Source organism: Dasypus novemcinctus, chromosome 26, assembly GCF_030445035.2.
Source record: "Dasypus novemcinctus isolate mDasNov1 chromosome 26, mDasNov1.1.hap2, whole genome shotgun sequence".
In the NCBI taxonomy this organism is placed as follows: Eukaryota; Metazoa; Chordata; class Mammalia; order Cingulata; family Dasypodidae; genus Dasypus; species Dasypus novemcinctus.
The window spans coordinates 3,768,488-3,794,711 of NC_080698.1; the positions used below are offsets into that span (position 1 = coordinate 3,768,488).

A 26,224-nucleotide genomic window follows, 5' to 3' on the forward strand; every position below is an offset into this window, starting at 1 on the left:
AGAGGAAGTATTTAAGGCATTTACCCCAGCATGAGGGAACCACAGCCCATCTCAGAATTCTGCCTACCACAGTAAAAAAGAGGAAAAAAATAAAGAAAATAAGATCCAATGGGATTGTAAGAACACAACACAGTTCCAGGAATGCAAGGCTTTTCCAACACTAGAAGATTCAACATTAGGATGAGGGTTAAGGAGGAAAATCATGTATCCTTTCAACAGATGCTGAAGAAGCATTTGGCAAAATCATTAACCATGCCTGACTGAAAAAACTCAAGGTAAAATGAGAAGGGATAGAAACATTTTAACACAATAAAGCCTTTTGAAATCTGACACCAATAATCCAACATTAGAGGAATGGTAAATAAAGCTGAATGGATTTGCACAATAAAATACTCTGTGGCCATACAAATAAATTAATTTACGACTTCTAATTTTCTAATGTGCCTTGGATATATGCCAAAGGATGGAAAAGAAACAGTAAATTTTATGATTCTTAAAGAAAAGCTATGTAGCCATAAAAAGAATATTTGCTGATATGAACAGAAAGTCTGTGATAGATTACTAAGTGAAAGTAGCAGAATATGCATAATATATGATCTAATTTAAAATTTTATAACAAATAAAAAATTTAAAATAGATAAACGTTCATGCTAATATAATTCAGCTGATGAATTGGAAACAAAGTTAGAGGAATATGCAGCAAATGCCTGGACTGTTTGTAGGGGAGGGGCTTTCATTTTTCCATCATGTATTGCAGTAACAAAATGTTTGCATTTTGTTTAATGCTGCATTCTATTTGTAATAGGGAAAATAATAAAAGAAAACACGGCAAACTGTATAAAATGGCAAAGCACTTTAGGAATTTCCACAAAATTTAGAAACAACCACACTCTTGATTTGTCCTGTTCTGCTCCCAAATGCCCTCCCGTTTCCATTCCTGTCATCACTCGTGCCGTTGGCGTCCTGGCCCCCAGCTTCCGGCCCATCAGCAGGCCCTGCAGCTTCTCCTCTAGGCACGCGCCAAAGCAGCTGCTTCTCCTCCTCCTCCCTCCTCCGCAGGTGGTGGCTCAGGCTGCCCCTTCCCGCAAGACCCCCGGGCCTGAATGTACTCAGATTGTCCTCTGGCGGCCATCTCCGTCCTCACCACTCTTCTCTTCTGGTTTCACCCTGCTCGGTCCTCGTTTGCCAGTGGCCTTGAGCGTGATTCTAACAGTTCTCCAACATCACCGGCATTGGACCCGTAAGATGCCCACTGTTCTGACAGCTGTTTTACCTCTTAGTTGATTCTCGCTGGATTGCACGTGCCTTAGCACTTGGACCCGACGTGGCGGTGGAGAACATCACTCAGGCCACTGGTGACCGTCTCTGTGTTAGCAGTGTGCTCCCTGGGGCCCGCAGCTTGTGGGTGCTGATGAGGAATCCTCAGAGGCCGAGGCGCCTCGGGCCAGGAGCTCAGGGAGCCCAGAGAGTCCCGGACTCTACGGAGACGCACACCACAGCACTCTACGTTACGTACGCAGCACACGGTATTACACGTACTGCACACGGCACTCCTAAATCAACAAGAGTATAAACAACTCCCTAGAGATGTGCAATAGTGTGAACAGAATTAACAGAAAAGAGCACGTAAAAGGCTACGGACAAACAAAACATCAGTTCATCCTCCATTTGGGTCGGCACAAAGCAGATTAGAGCAACAAGAAAATGCTAGGTTTTCTTTCTGGTTTGGCAAACATTAAAGACTGATAAAACTTAATGCTGGTGAGGGTATTGGGAAATGGTCAACAGCTCACATGATTGGTGGGAATGTAAACTGGTTCATTTTAAAAGGGCAATTTGCCATCATTTTAAGTTACTAGGGTTACAAGTTCCATTTTCAGGAACTTATGATACAGAAATACTCCCACCACAAAATGTAAAGATGCATTAAGGGTGACTCCATTTTCATGATGGAAATATTTGTCCATGTATGTCCGTGTATGTGTGTGCATGACTGGATGTGCACAGCATTTTGGATAACAGTTCTATGAGGCATAAGGAATTGGGGGTTGGGAAAGGAAGCTTTTGCAGTAAGCAAGTATTAAGTGTGTAACAGAAGAATAAAACTTCCAGCAGCATAAGGCAGGGGCTTTACTGCCAGTGTGAGGCAGAGGACAGAAACTTGGGCTCCTGTGAGGCAGCAAGTGCAAGTGAGTTCTCTGTTTAAGTCTGGAACCTCCAAGGAGAGCTCTGTGGTGTTGAGAGGTCTGAGAATGTCCCCGTCCACAAGCCCAGGAGGAGGGCAGGGGTCTTCGTCCACCGGGGCCTCATGGGGAGAAAGCCACGTGGGCGAGTTTGAGCTGCAAGGCCAAAACTGGTCGGGAAGTCCTAAGCCGCAGAATTAGCCGAAAGTACTGACGGAAGGACAAGGGACCCCAAACGTGCCCCAGAAACACGAACGGAAACCCCCTGTGGGAGTCCTGTGGGAGCCCGTTCATAGCTGGGCCCTCAGGGCTCCCACAGGGAGAAGGAATCCCAGGGAGGGCAGGTTCACAAAAACAACCCCAAACTACAAGCCACACAGGGAAGCCACCCAAGGGCAAGTCCACAGCGCTCCCTCAGACCCGAAGTCATGGAGACGATATAGCAATGTTATAGGGACTAAGACTGAAATGGTTCAAAAAAGTATAAAGGCAAGAATCTTAATGAAAGAACAAATGCCCTAAAAAAGAGAAGAGGTGGTGATAATGGCTGAGAGAGGTAGGGTAAGGGTAGTCTGTGGATATAAATGCCAATTGAAAGGAAGCTGGAGATGCTCTAGGGGATGTGTAAGTAGGGATTTCAGTGGTGGATGAAAGTAGTGGTTAATGGTATAACTATAAGAATGCTCTTCTTTTACAAAGTGTTAAGAATGTAGTGATACATGGGAAAATTACAACTAATGTAACCTATGAATGATAGTTAACAGTAATATTGTATTATTTTTGCAGCAATGGCAAAGAAGATATATCAATTCTAAGGGACAACACTAGGGGGTATGGGGTATGGGGTTTTTCCTTTTGGAGTAATAAAAATATTCTAAAATTGACTGAGGTGAGGCCAGCACAACCCTGTGATCAAGCTGAGAGCCACTGAGTGTGCACTTTGAATGGACTGTACAAGGACGGGGCTGTATAACTCCGCGAAGCCACTGGCGGAAGGTGGACTGTGGTTAACAGGACAAACGTGAGAACATTCTCTCCTGAACAAATGTACAATGCTAACACAGGGTGTTACTAATTGGGTGGTTTGGGGGAAAACACAGCAATGTAAGATAAGGGCAATAGTTAGTAGTACTATTTCAAGGATGCTCTTTCATAGTTTGTAGCAAATGTTTCACAACAGTGTCAGGCGTCGGTGGTGGGGTGATTGTGGGAGCTCATACACATGTCTGTTTTCTAAGCTCACAACTTGTACTGTGCATTTATTGCTTATTTATGTTCATGTATGAATGATATACTTCAATAAAATTTTACATAAAAAAGAGAACAGGGAGTTTTATATGCCAAAAAAGAATCAATAGAAATGAAAAATATAGTTATTGAAATAGGTGTCAAGGTAGAGGAAGGACAACTGAAGAGATTTAGTGAGCTGGAAGACAGATTTGAAGAAGTCACCCAGAATTCAGCTCTAAATATTAAGAGGGGTTAAGAGTTGTGGAGAAAAGAATAAGCAAGTCTAACACACGCTGACTAGAAATTTTAGATGAAAGGAACTGAGAGAATGGGGGAGAGGCAATGCATGGAGAGAAATGGTTGAAAATTTTCCAGAATTGAAGCCCTTGAATTGAAAGAACATGTTAATTTCTAAATATGAAAAGTAAAATAAAATCTAGACACATCGTAGTAGAATTTCAAGATACCTAAGACTGTCTGAAGAAGTACCTAGAGAGACAGATCATTGTTGACAAAAGAATGATAAGCAAACTGATGCTTTTTAAAAAAGCAACAGAGGATGCTAAAAGACAGTGAAATAGTAGCCTCAAAATGCTGGGGGAGGGGAGAGGAATTACCCATTTATTCAGAATTCTATGCCCAAATAAATTAGCGTAATAAAGACATTTAAAAATTAACCAAGAATCCCCATTTGCAGGCCCCAATGAACTAAAGGAACTTCTGTAAGTAGGAAAGGGGAACAAGGAGGAGGGCTGAGGTTAGGAAGCAACAGTGAGCAAAGAAATGTTTAGACACATTGGCAAATGTAAATAAATACTGACGACCTTTTAAAAGATGAACTTGGAGGGCTTAATTTCCGGGGGGGGGGGCGGGGGGGTTAAAAAGAATGTGGATGATAAGGATCAGAAAACAGGGAAGGGGATGTGGCTCAACTGACAGAGCGTCCGCCTACCATATGGGAGGTCTAGGGTTACAAACCTTGAGTCTCCTGACCCGTGTGGAGCTGGCCCACGCGTAGTACTGATGTGCACAAGGAGTGCCGTGCCAAGCAGGGGTGTCCCCGCGTAGGGGAGCCCCACATGCAAGGAGCGTACCCCACAATGAGAGCCACCCCACGCGAAAAAAGTGCAGCCTGCCCAGGAGTGGCGCCGCACACACGGAGAACTGACGCAACAAGATGATGCAACAAAAAGAAACACAGATTCCCGGTGCTGCTGACAAGAATGCAAGCAGACACAGAAAAACACACAACAAATGGACACAGAGAGCAGACAACAAGGTGTGGGGGGGAGGGGAGAGAAATAAATAAAAAATAAATCTTTAAAAAAAAAGAAAAAAGTAACATGAAGACACAGTGTGGTGATGAGTTAAAACATTCACATTCTAGATTTATTCTGCTGCTCAAGAAGATCAAAAAGAAACTCGTTGACTTTAGACTTGTTAACCTGAGTTGTATGTTAAAAGCTAAGGGTTAAAACTATTGTGACTAGTAATAGAAGAAATTGTAGCATCAAGGTGGAGAAAGTGTCCACAGTAGTTGCTGAGGGCAGGGAGAGGGAAGAAGAGATGTGATGTGGGGGCATTTAGGGACTTGGAGTTGTCCTTAATGATATTGCAGGGTCAGATGCTGGACTTTCTGTATCCTGCCATAACCCACTGAATGGACTGGGGGAGAGTGTGAACTACAGGGTAAACTTCATGTGTGCAGCAGTGCCCCAAAATGTATTCATCGAGTGCAACGAGTGTGCCACAATGATGGGGGAGGTTGTTGGTGTGGGAGGAGTGGGGTGGGGAGGTGTGGGGTATACGAGAACCTCTGATGATTTTTAATGTAACATTTTTTGAGATGTATATATCTTCAAAAACTACAATTTACAAAAATGATGGGGGTGGGGGGTGGGGAGTGGGTTTTATGGGAACCTCTTATGTTTTTTAATGTGACATTCTTTGTGATCTGTTAACTTTAATTGAAAAAAAACAAAACAGTTACGGGTGAGGGAAGCAGATGTGGCTCAGGCAACTGGGCTCCTGCCGACCACATGGGCGGTCACTGGTTTGGATCCCAGTGCCTCCCACAGAAGACTTCGAGCTGACGCAACGGGCAGGTGTGGAGTGCTGGCACAACAAGACGATGCAACAAGAGATGTAGGGAGGAAAACAGAATGAGAGACACAACAAAGCAGGGAGCAGGGGTGACTCAAGCGATTAGACACCTCCCTCCCACATCAGAGGTCCTGGGTTTGGCTCCCGGTGCCTCCTAAAGAAACAAGGAAGACGAACAGACTCAGCAAGTGAAAAACAAGGGGGTGGGGAGAAATCAATTTTTTTAAAAAACTTTCAAAAATTTAAGGGTAAGCACTTCAAGTATAGAGATGGAATGTATAACTTCTAAACTAGTACAGTGTGGCCGTTTGAGATTATTTTGTGAAGCCCCAAAAAAGGAAGATTGTGTTTGTAAACTAATCTGTTTCTCGGGGTGTGACACCCTTTGACTGTGTTAAATTCAGTCGAGGGGTCTTTGATCAGATTACTTGTTAAGATTGCGTTAGGGCTTTTTGATTTGACTACGCCAGAGGGCGTGACGTCCCCGCTCCCTTGCTGGGCCTGATATAAAGGGACACTCACTCAAGAAGACTCACAGAGGAGAGAACTTTGTCCTTTTTGATCCTGCCATGTGACGGCTCAAATAGCTGAAGCCCCGGGGAGAGAGGGACCATTTGCCCGATGGCTTACGCTGACCTTGGGAGGAGAGCCGAGCTGGACACGGGAAGCCCTGAGAGCGAGCCCTGGGCCAGCCTGCAGCTGAGACTGGAAGGAGGAAGGGGAAGCCCGGTGGGGAAGGCTGGGCCCGGCAGGGCTCGCCCGCCATGTTGCCTCAGCACGTGGCAGCTGACTTTGGTCAGAAAGTGCCTCTTATGGTGCCTTGAGCTGGACTTTTCATGGCCTTGGAGCTGTAAGCTTTTACCCCAAATAAATCCCGTTTATAAAGGCCAACAGATTTCTGGTACGTTGCACTGGCAGCCCTTCGGCAGACTAATACGTACAGAAAAAAGGGAAATAAAGAGGATCAATCCATTATAAGGCAGAAGGATGGAAGAAAAGGAGCAAAGAAAAACCATGTCAAATAGAAAACGTTCTGATGATCAAAGTATTTCCAAATACTCTGATAAATGCAAATGGCTTAAACTCTACTGTCAAAAGATGGAAATTCCCAGACTGAATCTAAAAGCCAAGCCAAGAGTGTGACTGGCTATGCTGGTGTGTGAAAGGGCCTGAGAGGGCCTTGTGCGCAGTCGCCAAGCGCCTGAGCCCGCTCAGGAACAGGGAAGGCTTTCTTTTCCTTCTTAGACATGGGCACACCGCAGAAGGATGTTGTTATCAAGCCAGATGCACCTGACACCCTTTTGGTGGAGAAACATGCAGATTATATGGCAACCTATGGCTCAAAGAAAGATTACGAATACTGCATGTCTGCGTATTTGAGATGAGTGGCATCTATTGGGGCCTCACAGTAATGGATCTCATGGGACAACTTCATCGCATGAACAGAGAGGAAACTCTGACATTTATTAAGTCCTGCCAACATGAGTGTGGTGGAACACGTGCAAGTATTGGACACGATCCTCATCTTCTGTACACACTTAGTGCTGTCCAGATTCTTACTCTGTATGATAGTATTAACGTTATTGACGTAAATAAAGTTGTGGAGTGTGTTCAGAATCTACAGAAAGAAGATGGGTCTTTCGCTGGAGACATTTGGGGAGAAATCAATACAAGATTTTCTTTCTGTGCCGTGGCAACTCTGGCTCTGTTGGGGAAACTGGATGCCATTAATGTGGAAAAGGCAATAGATGTCGTTTTGTCCTGTATGAACTTTGATGGTGGATTTGGTTGCAGACCAGGTTCTGAATCCCATGCTGGGCGCATCTATTATTGCACAGGATTCCTGGCTATTACTAGTCAGTTGCATCAAGTAATTCTAATTTACTGGGTTGGTGGCTTTGTGAATGTCAGTTGCCATCAGGTGGCCTCAGTGGAGGGCCAGAGAAGGAGGCACTAGGAACTGAACCTGGGACCTCCCGTTTGGGAAGAAGGCGCTCAGCTGCTTGAGCCACGTCCAGTCCCCTCATTCCACAAAAAATATATTTAAACCTTTTACAAATACTTTTTAAAATCTTAGCTTGCATTCTAGATTTTACTATTGACTGCTGACCCCTGACCTAAATTTGCAGGGTAGTAATGCTTTCAGCTGGGTCATATTTTTATTATTTCAGAATTTCTGATAAATTCTGGTAGTTGGTGCTATGAGAAACCTGAGGAACTGTTGACAGTTATGTGGGGAACACCAGAAATCCCCACTTTAAACCAACAGTCTGTGACAGTTCTTAAATGTACTTACGCATCACCCAGTGGTATTGTTAAAATGGAGGTTCTTAGCCTGCGGTGGGCTGGATCTTTTGCATTTCTAACAAGCTTTCAAGTGACTATATTTTGAGTTTTTAAGGAAATGGAAATATCTCCATGGTTGCATGGGCCCCTGTCTATTTTGTTAAGGGGCTAAGTTAGACTTGCAGATAGAAATGAAGGTGGGTAGATCCTTGTCACTGAGTACTGGAACATTTAGCATTGGACTTTGGTCTTCTTTCCCGATGATTATCTTTAATGTTAAGCAATTGTAGTAGGTGTGGATTTCAGCATTTTAGACCCTGTGTCCTTTGGTTCCCCTGCCCCTCTCCATTTAAACATCAAGTTGCTTAAGACTTAACCCAGTTTTAAATAATTTGTTCCTTAAAGCTAGGGAAATAAATGATTATAAACTAAAAATAAATAAATAAATAAAAAACCAAGCCAACTGGGTGTGTTTTGGTAAGAGACACATCTGGTGACTTTTGCCGTGGCAGACTGACAAGCCTGGCGCCTCCGATTGCCAACAGCTAGAAAGATGGCGACGACACGACACAACCGTTTTCAGGCTCAGGCAGCAGGCAGCACAGGGCTGAGCCTCGAGAGGGGAACCCAGGCCGGCTCCCCCTGGCTCTCAGCCCGCGGCGCGTTGACTGCGGCCCAGGAGGGCCCAAAGAGCAAGGCAGCCTCCCGCCATGGAGGAGGGGGGTGGTTTGAGGCAGCTAGGGTCTGGAGGGCAAGCACAGGAGAGGAGGAGCTTCCCAGAAAAAGGCTGCCAGGACGCACGGTGGGACGGAGCGTCCAGACACCGGGGGCCCGAGAAGGGAGGCCTTGGCACGGCGTGGAATCCAGAGAGCCGGGGCAGGCGCCTTTAGAGCCTAGGGGGCTGCACGTCCCAGAGAGGAAAGGGCACGGAGCACCTAATAGCCCAGGATGGCACCGAGTGGGCGTGCACCCAGACCCCAAGGGGCAGGGCGCGCGCCGCAGCCCCCGACCTGGGCGAGCGCCCCCGTGCACGCTGAGCCTCGCTTGCCCTCCCCGATCCCGGCCTGCGTGGAGAGCAGGGCGTCGGGCTGAGCACCAGCTGCAGGCGCTGTGCCGCTGGCCAGCCAGCACGACGCGGGCAGAGGAACCCTGTCAACCCAGGGCCACGACCGCAAAGGAGCCCTGGTCTGGAGCCACTGCGCTGGGGACGGTTGTTACGCAGCGACTGGTGAAAGAATCATCCTGGTTCACAAAACCCCCAGAACTCAGGGGCAGCTCAGGGGAAAGGAGAAAACCAGGCTGGGTGCTTCTGCTCTCTAACAGACCGGAGGCTGGCACTAGCCTTTCAAGTTCAATTACAGGAAAAGAATTAACGCTGCTTTTCTCACATACCTGAGTATGCCTGAAAGTCGTACCTGCCTACGTCCTACCAGGACAAGAAAAAGCTCAAGCTGACCACATGTCAGCGCTGAGGCATGCGCATTCCCTGGTTGTGTCCTCCCAGCACCCCACCCCTTCTTTGGTCACGGCACTCCACTTTTCCTCCTCCATTCAGGGAGCCCCTGGAGGTGCTCGCCCGGCCTGCTCCTAGCGGTGACCCGTGAGCAACAAGGCCAGCGAGACCCTCCCTCCAGGGCCCAGCACACGAGGACAGAGCCGCGGGCCTGCGCCATTACCGCCGAGGGGCGCGGCACCTTCCTCTCCCACCCTGCACCCTCGAGTCTGCCCACCACCCAGCACCTTCCAAAAAGTCCCTTTCCCTTAATTTAGCCAGAATTGGTTTCTGTTTTCTGCCACCAAAGAGCCTGACTGGCACCTGATAAGGCTGTTAGGGCTGAAACTCAATGGTGTCCTTCACGTACGTCAGGTGGGGGCCACGCAGGGACCACGGCCTGGGCACCTGCTATTGTCGCCAAAAGGGTCACTTGAGCGAGGAGCACTGACGTCTCTGAATCAAAGCCTGTCACCACCTCTTGGGAGAAAACCATGCCGCCTGGCCTGCGGCCACAGGCACCCTGCCCCGTCCCCAGAGGGCTCGGCTCCCCCTCGCCCAGCAGCCCTCTTGTTCTTTGTAACTGCAGGCGGACATCTAGCTTGTGTCTTCTTCCACCAGCCCTCCCACCGCACCTAGTCCGGTACCAGACATGGCACAGGTTTAATTACTGGCGGATGGACTGGACTGATTCATCTACTCCAGAGTCTCCCCCAAGACTCCCACCCCAGCCCAGAAGCCACGCAACGGTCCGTTCGGGTGGTGGGGTGGTTTGAGCTGCATGCACCCAGGAAAACAAGTCCTTACATCAGCTAAGGCGTGGCCCTGCTCATCAGGATGGGCCTCGTCCTCTAACCGGATTTATAAACGCAGTGAACATGTCTACAGAGAGACAGAGAGAGAGGAGTCAAGGAAGGAAGAAGCGGAAAGCAATGAAACCCACAGAGAAGGGGGAGCAGCAGACGCTGCCGTGTGCCTTGCCGTGGGCAGGGGAGCCCAGGACTGCCCGCAGCTGGTCTTTGGGAAGACAGCACCGATTTGACGATGCCCTGGGCATTTTCTTGGCCTCCTACCAGAAGCTGCTAAATTCCCATTGTTCAAGCTGAACCACTTCAAGGTATCTGCTTTGAGCAGCTAAGGAAACTAAAACAGGTCTACGTATGAAGGAGTACTTGGTGGGCACGTGGCCGTGCCTGGGAATGCCTGGACCGACACGGTGGAAACCGAGCGGTCGGGCGGGCGGGCCCCTGGCCAGGGGGGCTGCCCAGTGCGGGCCATCCGCGTCTGAGCCCGCGCAGGCTACGGGTGGGCGTCTCTGGGCGACGTGCTTTACCTTTTCTGCAGGACGGTGACAAACTCTGTGAGCCGGTCGCGCTCCACCTCGGCGGCCTGCCAGAGGGCCCTGAGTTCTGCTAGCTGGGCCTGCCAGCCCTTCTGCTCGGGGGTGTCCGAGAATCTGAGGACCGGGTAGGGCCGAGAGCAGAGGTCATGTGAGGGGACCCGGGGATGGTGGGAGGCCCCCTGCCCCCGGCTTCTCTGCACCCCACTGGCCCTGGCCCTGCCCACGGGCTTTGCTCCGCTGGCCCTGAAGCCAGACCCTACCAGGGCTAGCTGCACTGGCCCGGGCTCTCCACCCCCAAGAGGGCCTGGGCTGAGCCTGGCTGCCAGGGAAGCTGGCTCCTGGGGGCCTGGGCACCCTGCCCCTGCCGGCGTACCCGGCTTCCATCTCCCCGCCAGCCTGCCCCACCTGCCCGCATCTCCCGGCTTGGCCCCAAGCCTCGGTCCTCTTTCCTGAGGCTGGACAGTGTGGCTTTGTGACTTGGTCCTTCGTCTCCAGCCCTGGCCCATCCCTGCTCCCCTGCCCCGGGCCTGCCTCCTCCCAACCTCCCCCACCCCCCAAGCCCTCGTGTGAGTCTCAGGTTGCTCAGCGTCACGCTCCGCCTACCCCGCAGCACCCTGGGTGACCTGGGCTCGCCGCTCGGCGTGGCAGGGCCTGGGGGGCACGAGGGGGGCAGGGGGCTGCGCGCCAGGCTGGGGACGGCTGGGCTCTGGCCATGCCCTGGCTGCCCTGCCTGGCGGTCTCGGGAAGGCGCCCTCCCTGCGCTCCTGAACTGAGAGTGCGGCTGGAGGAGACCAGTGCTTCTTATCCTGAGACCTCGCCCTCGAAGTGCAGCGTCTGAACCAGCGATGCTGGTGGCGCCTCAGAGCTTGTCGGGAAAATGCAGAGGCCCAGGCTTTACCCCCGACCGGCCGAATCGGCACCTGTGCTTGGACAGGTCCCCCGGGGCCGTGGGCACGCCCGTGTGCAGCAAGCCCCCTCTGCGGGCCTCCAACCGGGTGGGGGGCACAGGGCGGGGACCACCAGGACTGAGCACCACAGAAACGCTGCCCGGGACCACCCCTGCCCTGGGACCACCCCTGCCCTCACTGACGGGAGGGGACTGCGGCTCCGGGAGGAGGGGCTGCCCCCGCTGTGCTGGGAGCCTGCGTGGGCAGCCCTGGAGCGCCGGGGTCACGCATGCCGGCACGCTGGGTCCCTGCGGGGTCTCGTCTGTCCCTCTGCTTCCATGCTGGAGAGTGTGACTCTCGTGACCAAAGTGGAGGGGGCAGAGCCCGGCACCCCGGAGCGCGGCGCGCACCCTCATGGCTCAGAGACGGCCCCTGTGCTGTGGTGTCGCCGTGACCCAGGCTGGGGCGGGGCAGCAGAGAGAGAGGGACCGCGTGAGGGGCCTGCCGCACCCCAGGGCTGCAACCGGAGCTGCCTGCAGGCTCCAGCAGGACAGCCAGGACAGTCAGCCTCTGTCCGGGGCTGGCCGAGGAACAAGGGCCCTTTAAGCCCGAAGCCCGGTTCTGTCAACAAGAGGGCGGCAGGGGCTGCCAGGGAGCCCGTGTGACTTGAGAGGGATCCGGGGCGGGGAGCTGGCAGCTGGCCCTGCCATCCCCGGGGTCGGCTCTGGAGGCCAGAGGAGCCCCGGGCTGGAGGCAGGAGGCCCAGGCCTGAGCCCTGAGCCCGTGGCCACCCTGTGCTTCTGCAACTTGGGGAGAGGCCCCGGGTTTTGCCAGGCCTCGGTTTCCCCTCCTTCTGAAGGGCAACCTAGGGTGGGGTGCACTGTGGCGCGCTGGGGCCCGAGCCTGTACCTGGGCGAGGCAGCGTGGGGGCTGGGCAGTGAGGGCCTGGTGGGCGCCGACTCCACAAGCGTGTGGCCCAAGCCGGTGGCAGCGCTGCTAGGAGGGACGGCCGTCAGTGAGGTGGGCAGGCCCCTCCAGGTCCCTGCGTACTGGGGGGGAAAGGGCCAGGAACGCCGACGGCCAGGAGGGCCGAGGCTGGGGCAGTGGTGCTGGAGGCCGCGCGCAGGCAGGGCGCTGGGACAGGGCGCCACATGGGCAGGGCATAGGGAGAGGGCCGCGCGGGCAGGACGCAGGGAGAGGGTCGCGTGGGCAGGGCCGCAGCAGCGATGGCCCGTGGATCCCCGCCCTCCTGCTGAGCAGTGGGCGCCCCCAGCCCCCGCCTGCTCCTCCCTTACCGGGAAGGCCCCAGCCGGCCAGTGTGGTCGCCTGCCACGTCCAGGCCCCTGCTCAGGCCCAGCTCCTCCGGGCCCCTGGCACTGGGGGGGCTCACCCCCGGCCTGCCGGGCCCCTCGCCCACCGCTTTATTCCGAAGATGCTGCGGGGACAGGCGGGTCCGTTCTCAGGCCTGGCAGCGCTTCGGGGCTCCTTTTCAGGCAGACGGGAGGCCTGGGGGTGCCTCTCAGGAGTGCCCGGAGCTGCCCTACACACGGGCCCCGGAAGGGTGGCTCAGCCGGCGGCCCTGGAGCCGGAGGCTGCGTCTCCCAGGGCCGTCTCCCCGGGCAGCCCATCCAGGCGGGGAGGACGCCCTGCACGGCCTGAGCCAGCGCCTTCCCCAGCAGAGACCCAGGCCCTCGGGCGTCGGAGCGGGGGGTTGGCAGCCCCAGGCAGGCTGGCTTCTGGCCCCCTCCCCTGCTGGGCCCTGGTGGGCCTGGCCGAAGAGGCGCCAGAGGGCCCAGCAGGAGGGGTGTCCCCGTGTCCCCGGCCCGTCCTGGGTGGCCGGTGGGTGCTGCTCAGCCCTGCCTTGTGTGCTGGAGGCAGGACGGGTGAGGGGGTGCTGGAAAGCTCCTGGGCGCCCTCGGGCCTGCGTCCCAATGGAGGCAGGACAGGGCGCTCCCTGCCACACGCTGGCCCCGGGCCCTCGCCCTGCCGCGGGCCCGGGGATCAGGCCCTCTGTCCCGGCTTGGGGTGACTGCTGCAGGACCCGGGGAGGCCGGCCAGGGCTCTAGGCCCTAGCTAGGCCTCTAGGCGCCTGCCACGGCCCGGTATCACCAGAGCTCACCCAGGGGACAGGCACCTACTGAGCACCTCCTCGAGCTGGGCCCTGAGCCCCCGCGCTGCCCGGTGGAGACCCGGGAACGGGGTACGGGGGAAACGGGAGAACAGCCTTCCGGACGGCCGGGGCGCTGGAGGGTGCCGGGGGGCAGGGACAGTCAAGTTTGTGTTTGGAAAGGAAAGGCGTGTGCAGAATGGATGAGGCGGGCGGGGGGAGGCCACCCGGCCTGCGCCGAGGCCACCCGGCCGCCCGCTCACCTGCGCGCTGAGCTGCCCGATCTCCGCCTCCAGCCGCTGCACCTTGGCCTCCCGTTCAGCCACCATGGCCCGCAGCTGGGCGACGAGGCTGCTGCCGCGCTGCGCCTCGCTGTTGAGCTGCTGGCCCAGGCGCTGCTGGGAGGCGCGCGTCCTCTCCTCCCGCAGGCTCAGGCTGCCCAGGAGCTCCTGCAGCTGCTTCAGCTGGCTCTGGGGGGGCAGGGCCATGGGGACTGAAAGGCAGGGGGGCCCTCATCCTTCGCCCGCTCCCGGGGGTCTGCAGCGGGGTGGGGCTCCGCATGCTTGGGCCTGCCCTTCTGCTGCCCCGACTCCTGCTCCCGAGGACGCGGCAGGCAGCTCAGCTGGGGGGACTTCCATGGGAGGAAGCGCCAGCCCCACCCTGCCGAGACCCCTGGAGAGGCACCTGGGCGCCTCGCAGGTAACCCCTCCACCTGAGGGCCACTGGGGGTGGAAACTGAGGCCCAGAGGAGGCCAGACTGGGCGCATGTGGCAGGCCGGGAAGGGTTGGCGCACAGGTCTCATCATACCACCTTTGGTGACAAGATGGTGGGCACGCAGCGACCTGGGGCCCAGGCCCTCCCCAGGGTTCTTCAAATGGGGACCTGGGGTTCCGAGAGGGGCGGCGGCTGGCCTGCGCACAGAGCAAGGGCCCTGCCCGCCGTGTCACCCATCACAGGGCTGTGTGCCCTGACCCTGCCACTAGACCACCCGCCAAGCGCTGGGGCAGCTCAGCTCCCCGAGGGCACGACCCTGGCTGGGGGGTGGGGACGGCCCTGGCTGGGGGGTGGGGACGGCCCTGGCTGGGGGGCGGCCTTGCCGCTGGGGGCTTTATGTCGCAGGCCCCTGCCTGGGCCCAGGCTGGGGTGTCTCTGAGCCCCAACTGCACGACAGGCCCCCAGGGGCAGTCTCGGGGACCCCAGGCCGCGGTCTGCCCAGTGCCCACACTCGGCCATGGTTCCGCCCTCTCGGTCGTCCCTTCCGCTCCTCGCTGCAGGCAGCCTGGGGTGGGATGCACCCCTCCTTCCTCCCTGGGGGTCTGCGGCACCCTCGTTTGTGCCTGGTCCTGCTGCGGCCCAAACCCTGCCCTCGGGGGCCTCTGAGCTGCCCCTGCCCCGGGGCAGGGCTTTGAGGCCCAGCCCAGTTCCAGGGACCTGGCTGGGGTTGCGGGGCTGCGGGGCGCCCCGCCGGGCGGGCGCTGGGCCGTACCACGAGGGCGTCGATGAGCTCGTCGTCGTGCCTGCCCTTCTCCGCCAGCGTCCCCATCTGGCTGCGGAGGGTCTTCACCTCGCTCGCCAGCACCTTGTTCCGGGACTTGGCGCCCTCGAGCTTCCTCCTCAGCTCCTCCAGCTCCCTCTGGAGCGCGTCCCGCTCGCTCGCCAGCCGCTGGGGTCGGGACACCGGGAAGGCACGGGGCTCAGCGGCCGCTGGGCCTGCTCCCTCCTGCCCGCGCACGGGCGTCCCCCCTCGGGGCCGAAGGCGGGAGAGAAGGCCACCGTCGAGGCCCCCAGCCCTCCCCGAGCAGAGGAGAGGCCCGCGCCTGCGCCCGCACCGGCCAGAGCCACTCCGCCTGCCGAGCGCCGGGGCCTGCTGCCTCCCTGTCCCCCTCGCGCGCCCCAGCCCACTCCCCCTCACCCTGTCCACTGTGGCCACGCTCGCGCTCGCACAGCCCTGCGGGGTCCCCGGCTCCCCTCCCGTCACCCCTGCACTCTGGGACGCCTCCCCGGCCGGCCGTGTGCCTGATACCGGCCCTGAGACGAGCGGCCCATATCCCAGTGGGGACACCACCACCCACAGGGGGCTATGAGGTCAGAGGGCGCAGGTGCACAGGCTGAGAGGGGGAGGGCGGGGGAGGGCGGGGCAGGGCAGGGCAGGACAGGGGTCCACAGGGAAGGCCCGTGGGAAAGGGGGCCCGAGCAGAGGCGCAGGGGCGCGTGGGGAGCACCAAGGCCCTGGGCTGGCGCCGGGGGCTGGGCCAGGAACGAGGGGAGGGGCAGGGGCAGGGGCAGGGGCAGGGGGGGCAGCCTCAGAGCCGAGCCACCGCCAGGGAGGGTCTGCGCGTGCGCTGCGGTCTGACTTGGGCCCTGCAGGGCAGTCACCGTGGGAAATGATCAAGTGACAGAAATGCAAATCACACAGACCATGAGTCCACGCCCTGGGCACGCGGAGCCTGGTGGGCCCTTCTGGGGTCGCTGCCAGCCAGCCTGGGGCCCCTGTCTGCACTCCAGGCTGGCGAGCCCTCCCGGGGAGGCACGCGGGGAGCCACACAGCCTGTGCTGGGGGCGCTGGGCACTGTGAACCCGCGCCCCGCATGCCAGCTCCCAGCCTCCCCACGCTGTCCCCTGCTGGCCTGCTCCTCACCCACCAGGTCCCCGTGGCCGGGCGCCCTCCCTGTCGTCCTCCTGGGTGCTGGGCCTGGCCAGGTCTCCGGGGGCTCCCTGCCTCTGCCTCCTCCAGCCCCATTTGCCAGCCATGCCCTTCCCCAAAACCATGTCCAGCAGGGCCCTCCAGTGCAGAGCCCCCCAGCCCAGGGCCCACCCACAGCCCAGGGGCCCCCCGCCCAGAGCCTCCCCCAGCCTAGAGCCCCACAGCCCAGGGGCCCCCCGCCCAGAGCCTCCCCCAGCCTAGAGCCCCCCACAGCCCAGGGGCCCCCCACCCAGAGCCTCCCCCAGCCTAGAGCCCCACAGCCCAGGGGCCCCCTGCCCAGAGCCTCCCCCAGCCTAGAGCCCCACAGCCCAGGGGCCCCCCACAGCCCAGGGGCCCCCCACCCAGAGCCTCCCCCAGCCTAGAGCCCCACAGCCCAGGGGCCCACCACAGCCCAGGGGCCCCCCCGCCCAGAGCCTCCCCCAGCTCAGGGCCCCCCACAGCCCAGAGCCCCCCCAGCCCAGGGCCCCCCAGCCCAGAGCCCCCCAGCCCAGGTACCCCCGCAGCCCAGGGCCCCCGGGGGGGAGGCACACTGCGGTGACGGTCACGCAGCCCAGCACAGGCTCTGCGCTGGCTGGCATCCACACGACAGGTGAGGACGTGAGCAGCCCGGGGCCAGGAGGCTGACAGGAGCCTGCCGACCACCAGTGCCGCCGCCGCGCCTTCCTCCGCTTCCCTTTGAGCACCCCCACCCCATGCAGTCTGTGCTAGGGCTGACTCGTCCCCAGGCGGGCACCTGAAGCCTGTCAGGCAGAGCACCCATGCCTGGGACCCGGTGGCTGCTGGGGGGCACGGGCCCCAGCCAGGCCCCTGGGGAGAGAGCCCCTTGTCTACGGGGCCAAGGGGCCCTGCAGAGGGGAGCGCACCAAGACCCAGCCCCGCACCCCTGGGTCCCGCTGGGCCCCAAACCAGGCACCCTGGACTGGCCCTCGCCGTGGGCCAGGGGCGCCTGGTGCTGGGGCTGGGGAGGTGGCCCCAGCGCTGCCAGCATGGCCCCCCAGCCCTGCTCGAGCCCCCAGCCCTGCTTGAGCCCCCAGCCCCCAGCTCTGCTCGAGCCCCTGGCCCCCCAGCCCTGCTCGAGCCCCGGCACCCCAGCCCTGCTCGAGCCCCTGGCCCCGCAGCCCTGCTCGAGCCCCCGGCCCCCCCAGCCCTGCTCGAGCCCCCGGCACCCCAGCTCTGCTCGAGCCCCCAGCCCCCAGCCCTGCTCAAGCCCCCGGCCCCCCAGCCCTGCTCGAGCCCCCGGCCCCCCAACCCTGCTCGAGCCCCCGGCACCCCAGCCCTGCTCGAGCCCCCGGCACCCCAGCCCTGCTCCAGCCCACCCGCTCGGGGCCCTCGCCTCTGAAGCAGCCCAGGGTGGACCACCCGACGCCCCCACGGCCCGGAGGCGGGCTGGGGTGAGGCGTGCCAGGCAACTTGGGCTGGGGCAGCGGGCGCAGGCCTGTGAGGGCGGCTCGGGACCCCCGGGGCCGGGCACCAGGGCGCGCCTCACCTCCCAGCCCTCCTGCTTCTCCCGCTCCAGGTTGCGCAGCCGCAGCAGATTCCTCTCCTGTGCCGACAGCTTCCTTGGGTCCAGGGGTGCGGGCTCAGCGGTGGCTCCCGCAGACCGGCTGCGGGGCTGGCCCAGCTGTCTCTCCAGCTCCCGAACCTGTGGGCGGGGGGGGGGGGGGGGGGGGGTGGCCTTGGGGGTGGGCTGCGGCGAGGCCCGAGGGTCACCAGACCACGGTTCAGCGGGCCTGGGACCGTGGAAGGGGCTGGGGGGACACGGACAGGCGCGACGTAGAGGGACTTCAGGCGGGCCTCCCGGGGCTGCTGGGGGCCTGGGCGGCGGGCTGCGTGCGCGGGGCGGCTCCTGTGCCTGTGGGCCGCAGCCCTGCTGTGGCCTTGCCCGGCGCCCCGCCCTCTGAGCCGCTGCGCCCTCAGCGCCGGCCTGGCCTGAGCGCCTCACGTCGCTTCCAGGCTTCGCGTCCCGACCCGCCTGAGCCTGGGAATCCCCCGGCGGCAGCGCGGGCCCCATCAGGGCGCCAGGGGAAGGGCCTGGACTAGGAATGTTGGGCAGGCGCCTTGGGGGACCCCAGGACCAAATCCCCAAGCCTGGGGCGGGGCGGTGGGCGGCACCCAGGTGCTCCTGCCCTGGCGCGGCAGGATGGAGCGAGGCGCGCAGCTGGGGTCAGCAGCGGGGGCGCAGCGCTGCAGGAACGCGCGCGAGCACCCCGTGTGGCAACGCCGGCCCCGTGGTGGGGGGAGGGGGGGACTGCGGGCCGGCGGGGCCTCGGTGGCTCGGCTCCAGGGGTCACCATGTTCCTCCATTCGGCCCCTCGACACGCCCGTGCCGACGCTGCACCTGTCCCCAGGCACCCCCCCTCCGTCATGTGAGGGTCTCAGCAGGGGCCCCTGGAGGGCCTTGGCTTGGCTGAGGGCCCCTGGTGAGGAAGCAGATGCCGGGAACCCAGCCCGGGCAGCACGGCTGCGCAGGGCTGCCGGGACCCTCCCGTGGGCCCCAGGTCCCTCTTTGCGCAGCCCCAAGGCTGCTCTAGGAGCTGGACGTGACGGGCACCAGGCGGAGCGTGTCGGGTGATGAGCACTTTAAGAATGTGAGCATCTGCACGAAAGTGCTTGGAAAAAGCTCACAATGACATTGGTCTCACAAACTGACACAAACTAGTGGGAAATTCGCCTAGAATAAAATAAATCCAGTCAAAAGCGCGGGCGCTGCCGGGCGCCTAGAGCAGGGCCTGGCACGTGGTAAACGTCCCCGAGTGCCTGTTCGCTGGACGGTGAGTCAGCTCGGGCTGGCGGGTGGGGGGGCGCGCCCCGCAGGACCCGAGCCTTCGGCCCTGGCGTGGAGGCAGGTCCGGGGCCGGGCGCCCGCTGCCCGCTCACCTCGCGTGGAGGCAGGTCCGGGAACGGGTGCCCGCGGCCCCATTGCTCACCTTGCTCTGCAGCACCAGGATCTGCTGGGCCCGGCCCCGCCAGGCCCCTGGGCGGGACAGCAGCTGCTGGATGTCCACGTCCTCCCCAACCTCGCTGGCCAAGACCTGAGGTGGGGGCCAGAGTGAGCTAGGGCTGTGCCCACCCCCGCCGCGCAGCCTTCCCCCAGGGGCCCACTGCCACCCCCAGGGGCGGCCGCCCCCAGCTCCTCCCAGGGGCTCAGGACAGTGGGGAGCTGCTGACCACACCAGGGCCCTTGCCCTGCCGTCTTCCGGGAGCAGGGGCTGCAGCGCAGGCCGTGACCCGCCACCCTCACCCCTTTCACCGGGGCTGGATTCTGGACGGTTAGAGGGAGTCTGCTCCCCAGGGGCTCGCCCTCCGTCAAAAGGCACCGACCGGCGAGCTATGGGGCGTCTGCGGGGGCTCCCCTGGTCCCAGAGGGTCCCATCAGGCCCCACCTCAAGGCCTTGGGGTGACCCGGCCCCTCTGAGGCCTGCCGTGGAGCCTGACCCAGCGCACCCCATCTCTGGGGCTTGTTTCCACAATAGAACACTGTTTTGGAAAACTTGGCTGGTCTGCGTGACTCCGGCAGGGAAGACAAACGCCAGAGAATTCACTATGTGAATAAAAAGAAATAACAAACTGGCTGGGCCTGTGGCCCAAGCCTGAATACTCTTCTTTGACTGGAGCCCTGAGCAAACAAACAACTATTCATCTTCTCTTACAGGGCGGGGGCAGGATGCTTCCCAGCCCAGGCAGCTGATCTAGGATAGCGGGCCATGGGGTGATGGGACGCACAGGAAAGGATTTAGGAGTTCTCCCTGGACAGGGAGTGCAGCCCTCTCTGCCCAGAGCAGGGGAAGACCCCAGGGGCCAGCCCCCTGCCCGCCCGTGCTGTGCCCAGAGCAGGGGAAGACCCCAGGGGCCAGTCCCCCGCCCACCCGGCGGTGCTGTGCCCAGAGCAGGGCGAGACCCCCAGGGGCCAGCCCCCGCCCACCCGGCGGTGCTGTGCCCAGAGCAGGGTGAGACCCCAGGGGCCAGCCCCCCGCCCGCCCGGCGGTGCTGTGCCCAGAGCAGGGTGAGACCCCAGGGGCCAGCCACCCGCCCGCCCAGCGGTGCTGTGCCCAGAGCAGGGGCCCCAGGCGAGCGGCAGCAGGATGCTCCCTGGCCGAGCGCCGCTGCTCCCTCACAGGACCTGCTGCGCCCGACACGCTCCCCCCAAGCCCAGCCTCGGCTCCCGAGCACCTTCTGGGCCACCCTGAGCTCCTGCTTCACGGTCTGGATCTGGTTGCGGAGGTCGCTCATCCTCAGGTTCGTGGCCGCCAGCCTGTCCTGCAGGGCCTTCACCTCCGGGGTCTCTGGCTGGGGGGAGGAGGGGCAGATGGTAACCCGCGCACGTGCCTGGCATCGCGCTAAGAGCGCAGCGCAGACAGACGCAGACAGCTCACAGCCCTCCCCCGCCCCGCGAGGCCCCACGACAGGACAGGTGGAGGCTGGGTCCCCTCGGGCCGGGGTAGCTGGCTGGCGAGGGTGGCCGCCAGCTCACACACGTGTGCACACATGCACATGCAGTGGCCGCACGAAGTGCGCAGGAGCCCGCAGACCCCCACGTCCAAGGGCAGGCTGCACACACGCTGCCTGCTTCCTGGGTCTGCTCTCCACGCTGAGGCCGACCTGTTCACAGCCAGGCCCCCAGCCTCCGCCCCCTGGATGGAGCGGCCTGGGCTTGGACAGCCCTGCCGGGGGCCCTGGCCTCCTGAACCCACCGAAATGCCACAAGGGCCCATTGGATGCCCACGTCCTCCCCCTGTGGGGAAAGGCTGCGGCTGCCATGAGCACGCTGCCTATGGGCTGCTTAGCTTTGGCTTTTACAACAAGAACGCTGAGTTCAGCCACTCGGATGCAGCTTTTTCTCCAGCATGCAGCCCCCTCGCTGGGTCTGGCGCTGCGGGGCCTCGAGGCCGGCCTCGCACACCCCTGCCATAAGTGAAGAGGCTGCTCGCCCTCGGGGAGCGGGCTGGTGGGGTTCCAGGAGAGGGGCTGGCCCTGGACCAGGTTCTCCCAGCACCACCTGTTGCTCATCTGGGGACCAGGGCAGCACAGAGTCGGCCGGGGGGGCCGCAGCCCCAGGCAAGGCCACTGACGCTGCCCACGGCGCCCTCTGCCACCCGGGGGCGGGTGGGAGCCGTGTGAGCTTGCTGCCCTTCCCTCAGCAGCCACAGAACCCCAGGGGGACGCCCACGAGCAGGCAGGGCCAGGCAGGCCCAGCACCGGCCACCTCCGGACCCCGCACCTGTGCAGAGGCCGTGAAAGCATGAGGACACACGGCCACGAGGCTGACTTAGGGAGCGTGGAAAACCAGCACAGGCTTGTTCGTGTGAAGACCTGCTGGCCCATACCCCTGCCTGGGGCCGCCTCGGGTCCCTGCTGCCGGGCGCCTGTCCTCCCCCTGCCTGCGGCACCTCCTGTCCCTGCAGGAGGACGGCGCCGCGACTCCCTGGCCCCCCCGCAGCTCTGCCGAGGCTCCACGCTGGCAGGTGCCCTGAAGCCACGGCCACGAGCCAGGCCTGCGTGGTCAGTCAGCGAGGGGCCGCCTTTGCTCTCCCCCTCCAGGAGATGCCAGGGAGACCCCACTCTGCCGCCGGCCCCACGGATCCCCGCCTCGGGCCAGGCTCGGCTCCGCTGGCCCCCGTGGCCCGGGCTGCAGCGCCATGCAGGCTCACGGCCGGCGCGGTCAGGGCTTGGGTGGTGCCCTGCGCCCCAGGGCCCCCTCCCTGGCCTCCCTGCACAACTCGGGGCGGCGTCCTGGGTCGAGAGGGTCTCGGGAAGGAGGTGCTGCCTGGCTCCCGAGCAGTAGGCCTGGCGAGGGGCCCAGTGAGCCGCGTCCTGCCCAGGGTGGCCCAGCCAGGGCCTTGAGGGCGCCAGGGCAGCTGGCAGGGCCCCTGGAGGGGGCGGGGCCTGGAGGACACCGGGCAGGACCCTCTGGCCCCGGCAGCCCGGGCACTCCATGGGGCCCATGTCAGGGGACAGGCCGGATGCACCCCCTGGGCGCAGCATGAGGCGTGACCCCGAGGGGGTAGCAGAGGGAGGAGCTCGGACCTGGGGTGCTGGGCCTGGGCGCCTCTGGGAGGGCTCCTGGATGCTGCTGGACTCCGAAGCTGGAGCCCTGCCCTGGGTACGTGCCGGCTCCCGTTAGCGAGCTGGGGCCTGGCCCGAGCGCCCCCAGGGGCTCACCGAGGGCTCCCAACGCGGTCCCTCGGAGCGGGGAGCTGCCCGCCACGGTGAGCCTGGGCTCAGCGCCCCCTGAGGCTGCGGGGCTGAGGACGGGGGCTGCAGGGCTCCCCCTGGGCCGCGCACCCTGGAAGCCCGCTCTGGGGACTGAGTTAGCCTGGAGCACGGCAAGGTCGCTGGTCCCTGTGGCCCTGCTGAGGACGGCGCGGTGGCGGCACGGGCGCCCGGGCTCGGCACCCCAGGGGCAGCAGCAGTGGGGGGCAGCCCGGGGCAGAGGCCCTCCCAGACCCCCGGCGCAGAGGAGGTCCGTACCCCGGCTCCGTTGGCCGCCTGCGCCCGTGGTGCCCTGCCTCCTGCGTCCGCGCCCCGCTGGGCCGCCAGCCTGCCCGCGGCCACCTGCAGCTGAGAAAGCAAGGCCCGCCTTGGCGCGCGTCCCCGCGGCTCGCTCAGGCTCCCTCTGGGATCGGCCCTCCTTACGACTGGCTGGGCAGGGGCAGGGTGCAGGTGCCGTGTGCCCCTCCCCGCCCTGGAGCTGCCCCCGCTGGTGCTCTGGAGACAGGAGGGAGCAGTCGCAGCCAGCGCAGACCACAGCCCTGCCCGCCGCACGGGGAGGAGCTAGGGACCCGGAGGCAGACGAGGGGCGGAGTCGGGGACACCGGGGAACCCGCCACCACAGGCCGGAGCCAGGACCACCGAGGACGGCTGGAGACCCTCCAGTAGCTCTGGATGGTTCTTCCTGGAGACCGTTCCCAGTGGGCAAGGCCCGGCCCCACTGCGCCTCGCTCCCTGCAGCTGTGCGGTCCTGAGGCCTCCTCCTGGGGGCTGCCCTCTCCCCACTGCCCTCCCTGAGGCCCCCCGACCACCCAGAGCAGCCCCCACTGCCACTGCCCCTCCTCCGTCTCCTCCCGTGACTCCCTCTGGTGTCCCCTTAGGGCCTGCACAGCGGGGAGACGGGCAGAGAGACCCTGCCCCAGCCTCCAGGGGCGGGGACCCCTGCCGTGTGGCCCCCCGCTGGGCTCACGTGCAGGAGGCTCCTGCTAATCTACCAGCCAGGCGCCCCGCGGCTCGGCCTGCCAGGCCATTCAAGCTTCGTAAACCTCAGGTGAGCGCTATAGTAACCGTGCGTGGCAGGCTGGGAAACTGAGGCAGGGAGCGTTGGTAGTGCGCTCGCAGTGGCGAAGCAGGTCAGCGATGGAGCTGAGGGCCACGCCCCGGCACTCAGGCTCCAGGTCTGTGCCCTCAGCTGCGCCCCCCGCCCTCGGTGGCCTGGCCCCTCTGACATGCCGTCCCTCGCTCTGGCCGACACGGAGCCTCAGTGTCTCCTGCAAACACGGACCCTCGGGCCCCGCGGGAGGTCCGAGACCTACAGCGGCCCCGGGGGGCGGCCAGGCCCGGGAGCGCCTCACTTCCCGCTCCAGCTCCTGGACACGACTGGTCAGCTGCTTCACTCTGGCCTTCGCACCCTCCGACTCCGCCATCAGCACCCGATTCTTTTTTGACAGCTCGACGATTCTGGTGGCCACCACGTCCCCAGCCGCACCGGCTGTCCCTAAATGAAGGACACGGGAGCAGTTAAAGGGGCACGCCTTGGGAGGCAGACTTGGCTCAACGGATCGGGCATCCGCCTACCACTTGGGAGGTCCGCGGTTCAAACCCCGGGACTCCTGACCCGTGTGGAGCTGGTCCATGTGCAGTGCTGATGTGCGCAAGGAGTGCCCTGCCATGCAGGGGTGTCCGCCGCGTAGGGGAGCCCCACGCTAAGGAGTGCGCCCCGCATTGAGCCACCCCGCACAAAAAAAGTGCAGCCTGCCCAGGAGTGGCGCTGCACACATGAAGAGCTGACGCAGCAGGATGACGCAACAAAAATAAACACAGATTCCCAGTGCCACTGACAAGAACACAAGCGGACACACAGCGAATGGACATAGAGAGCAGACAACAGGGGGGAAGGGGAGAGAAATAAATATAAAAAATAATAAATCTTAAAAAAAAAAAAGAGGCAGGCCTGCGTGTCACGCTCACACTGAAGCGACAGCTACAACTGCGTGGCACGGATGTCAGGGGCAGTGGCTCAGGCGATCCCTGAGGCCAGCTCCGAGTGGAGACGGGTGCGCGGCCCCCGAGCAGTGCAGGGGGATGACGGCCGTGGAGGCAGCCCCCGCCCGGCGGGAGGCGGCCCAGGACCCCAGGCCACAGCCTCTGCCGGTAGCTTGGCTGGCCCTCTGCAAACAGTGGGCGTCCCTCCCCGTCCTGAGCCTGCCTGGCTCTGGGCTCAGATGTCAGCAGATGAGAGGCAGGTGCAAGTCTGAAAAGCTCGTGTGCAGTCCAACGTGCCCTTTTTGCTTTCACCGCATCCACAAGAAGCTGCTGGGGCCAGCGGGGGTCCCAGGAGGAGGGCGAGGGGCGGGGGACAAAGCCGCACTGTCCAGCCATGCCCGGTCTGGACCAGCCGGCTCCCAGCTGGCCCTCAGAGGTTTGAGCTAAATAAAGGCTCATTTCTGAATGCTTCTGAGAGTACATGCTGTTTGGGAGCAGAATTTTGGGCTAACACCTAACTAACACCGATGCAGGCATTCGTTTATCCAACATTCACTGTTTCCACCAAGTGCTGGCTGCTCCAGGAGCTAGGGACTCCGGTGAAGGAAAAAGACACACCGCAGAGGGGGAGCAGACAGTCAAAACCAGACGGACAGTGCACGCCCAGTGTCTGGGAGGGTAAGTCCTAGGAAATGAGCTGGAGCTTGGCAAGGGGGCAGAGATGTGGTGTGCTATTTCAGAGTGGACAGGTCAGTCCTCTCTGGAGAGGTGACATGTGGACAGAGGCCTGCGTGAGTGGAGCAAGGGGGCAGACCCTGAGGAGGACGGACTTCAGCAAGTGCAAAGGTCCTGGGGCAGCGATGCACAGGGTGGGCGAGGAGCAGCAAGGCTGTGGGCAAGGGAAGAAGCTGAGGAAGCGGCGGCTGGAGGGCCCCGCTTGGCCACCGACTAGCCACAGAGCCCAGGCAGTCCTTTGCCTGCTTGAGCGCAGCGTCCCCGCCTGTGCAATGACAGGCTTGGTCGGATGGCCTACAAGCTCCCTGAATGCTTCTCATCTCCAGCAGCGACAGGAAGTGGCAGGGTCAATGCCCGACTGACCCTTCCCGTGACCTGGATGCTTCTGGGGCAAAGCAAAGGCACTGAGAGTCTTCAAAGGAGCTCAGCCCACACGGGCTGCTGGGGCCCAGCTCAGGCAGCGAGCGGGGCAGCAGGGAGCAGCGACCTCCCTCGGCTGGAGGGGACGAGGACATATCGAGAGAAGGGGCTGCGAAGGGACTGCCAGGGCCGGGGTGGAGAGGGGGCTGCGCATCTCCCAGCACAGAGGTGGCACATTTGGTTCCCTTGCTCCCGTGGTAGGTGCTGTATGGGGAAGAAGACAAAACGACCCCTGGCAGTTGTCGGCTGAGCGGCTAGAGCGCGCAAGCGCAGCCGAGGCGCTGGTTCTCACTGGGCTGGAGCGCACACTCCGCCCTGGCCTTGCTGCTGCCTGCCCCTGAGAACCTGGCGCGGTGAAGCAGGCCTCTGACAGCGCTGAGGCTGGCAGGCAGCGCAGGGGCGGAAACCAGACCTGGAAGCAAGGAGTTTCCTGCTTGTCTTTTTCCCCTTCCAGGACTCAAAAGCATGCAAATCTTGGAACTGGGCATAGGAGCGAACAGAAAGCGGCCCGAGAGAAGCCCTCTCCAGTCCCAGGAACAAA

General features: G+C 61.4%; 1 protein-coding gene, 1 long non-coding RNA gene and 1 pseudogene across 12 annotated transcripts in view; 2 read left to right on the plus strand and 1 right to left on the minus strand.

Moving 5' to 3' along the window:
• Positions 1–26,224, minus strand: part of CCDC13 (coiled-coil domain containing 13) — a 54,228-nt gene that overhangs the window by 7,225 nt on the left and 20,779 nt on the right. For 6 of the 11 annotated variants that reach the window (XM_023584867.2, XM_071212000.1, XM_071212002.1 and 3 more), the window contains 10 exons: positions 23,859–24,040; positions 22,804–22,893; positions 20,506–20,622; positions 19,263–19,367; positions 17,822–17,977; positions 15,118–15,294; positions 13,894–14,100; positions 12,819–12,958; positions 12,433–12,519; positions 10,628–10,750 (listed from right to left, as the gene is read on the minus strand). In XM_023584867.2, the coding sequence (XP_023440635.2) occupies positions 10,628–10,750; positions 12,433–12,519; positions 12,819–12,958; positions 13,894–14,100; positions 15,118–15,294; positions 17,822–17,977; positions 19,263–19,367; positions 20,506–20,622; positions 22,804–22,893; positions 23,859–24,040 (1,384 nt within the window). Of the gene's footprint in view, positions 1–10,101; positions 10,177–10,627; positions 10,751–12,432; positions 12,520–12,818; positions 12,959–13,893; positions 14,101–15,117; positions 15,295–17,821; positions 17,978–19,262; positions 19,368–20,505; positions 20,623–22,803; positions 22,894–23,858; positions 24,041–26,224 lie in introns of all 11 variants that reach the window. The other 5 variants (XM_023584869.2, XM_071212003.1, XM_023584871.3 and 2 more) reach the window with 4 other exon arrangements.
• LOC139437666 (geranylgeranyl transferase type-2 subunit beta pseudogene) lies at positions 6,750–7,523 on the plus strand (annotated as a pseudogene).
• Positions 20,487–25,657, plus strand: LOC105744781 (uncharacterized). The gene is made up of 3 exons (XR_009183614.2): positions 20,487–20,571; positions 23,424–23,593; positions 23,994–25,657. It is a non-coding gene; the product is annotated as an uncharacterized lncRNA (long non-coding RNA).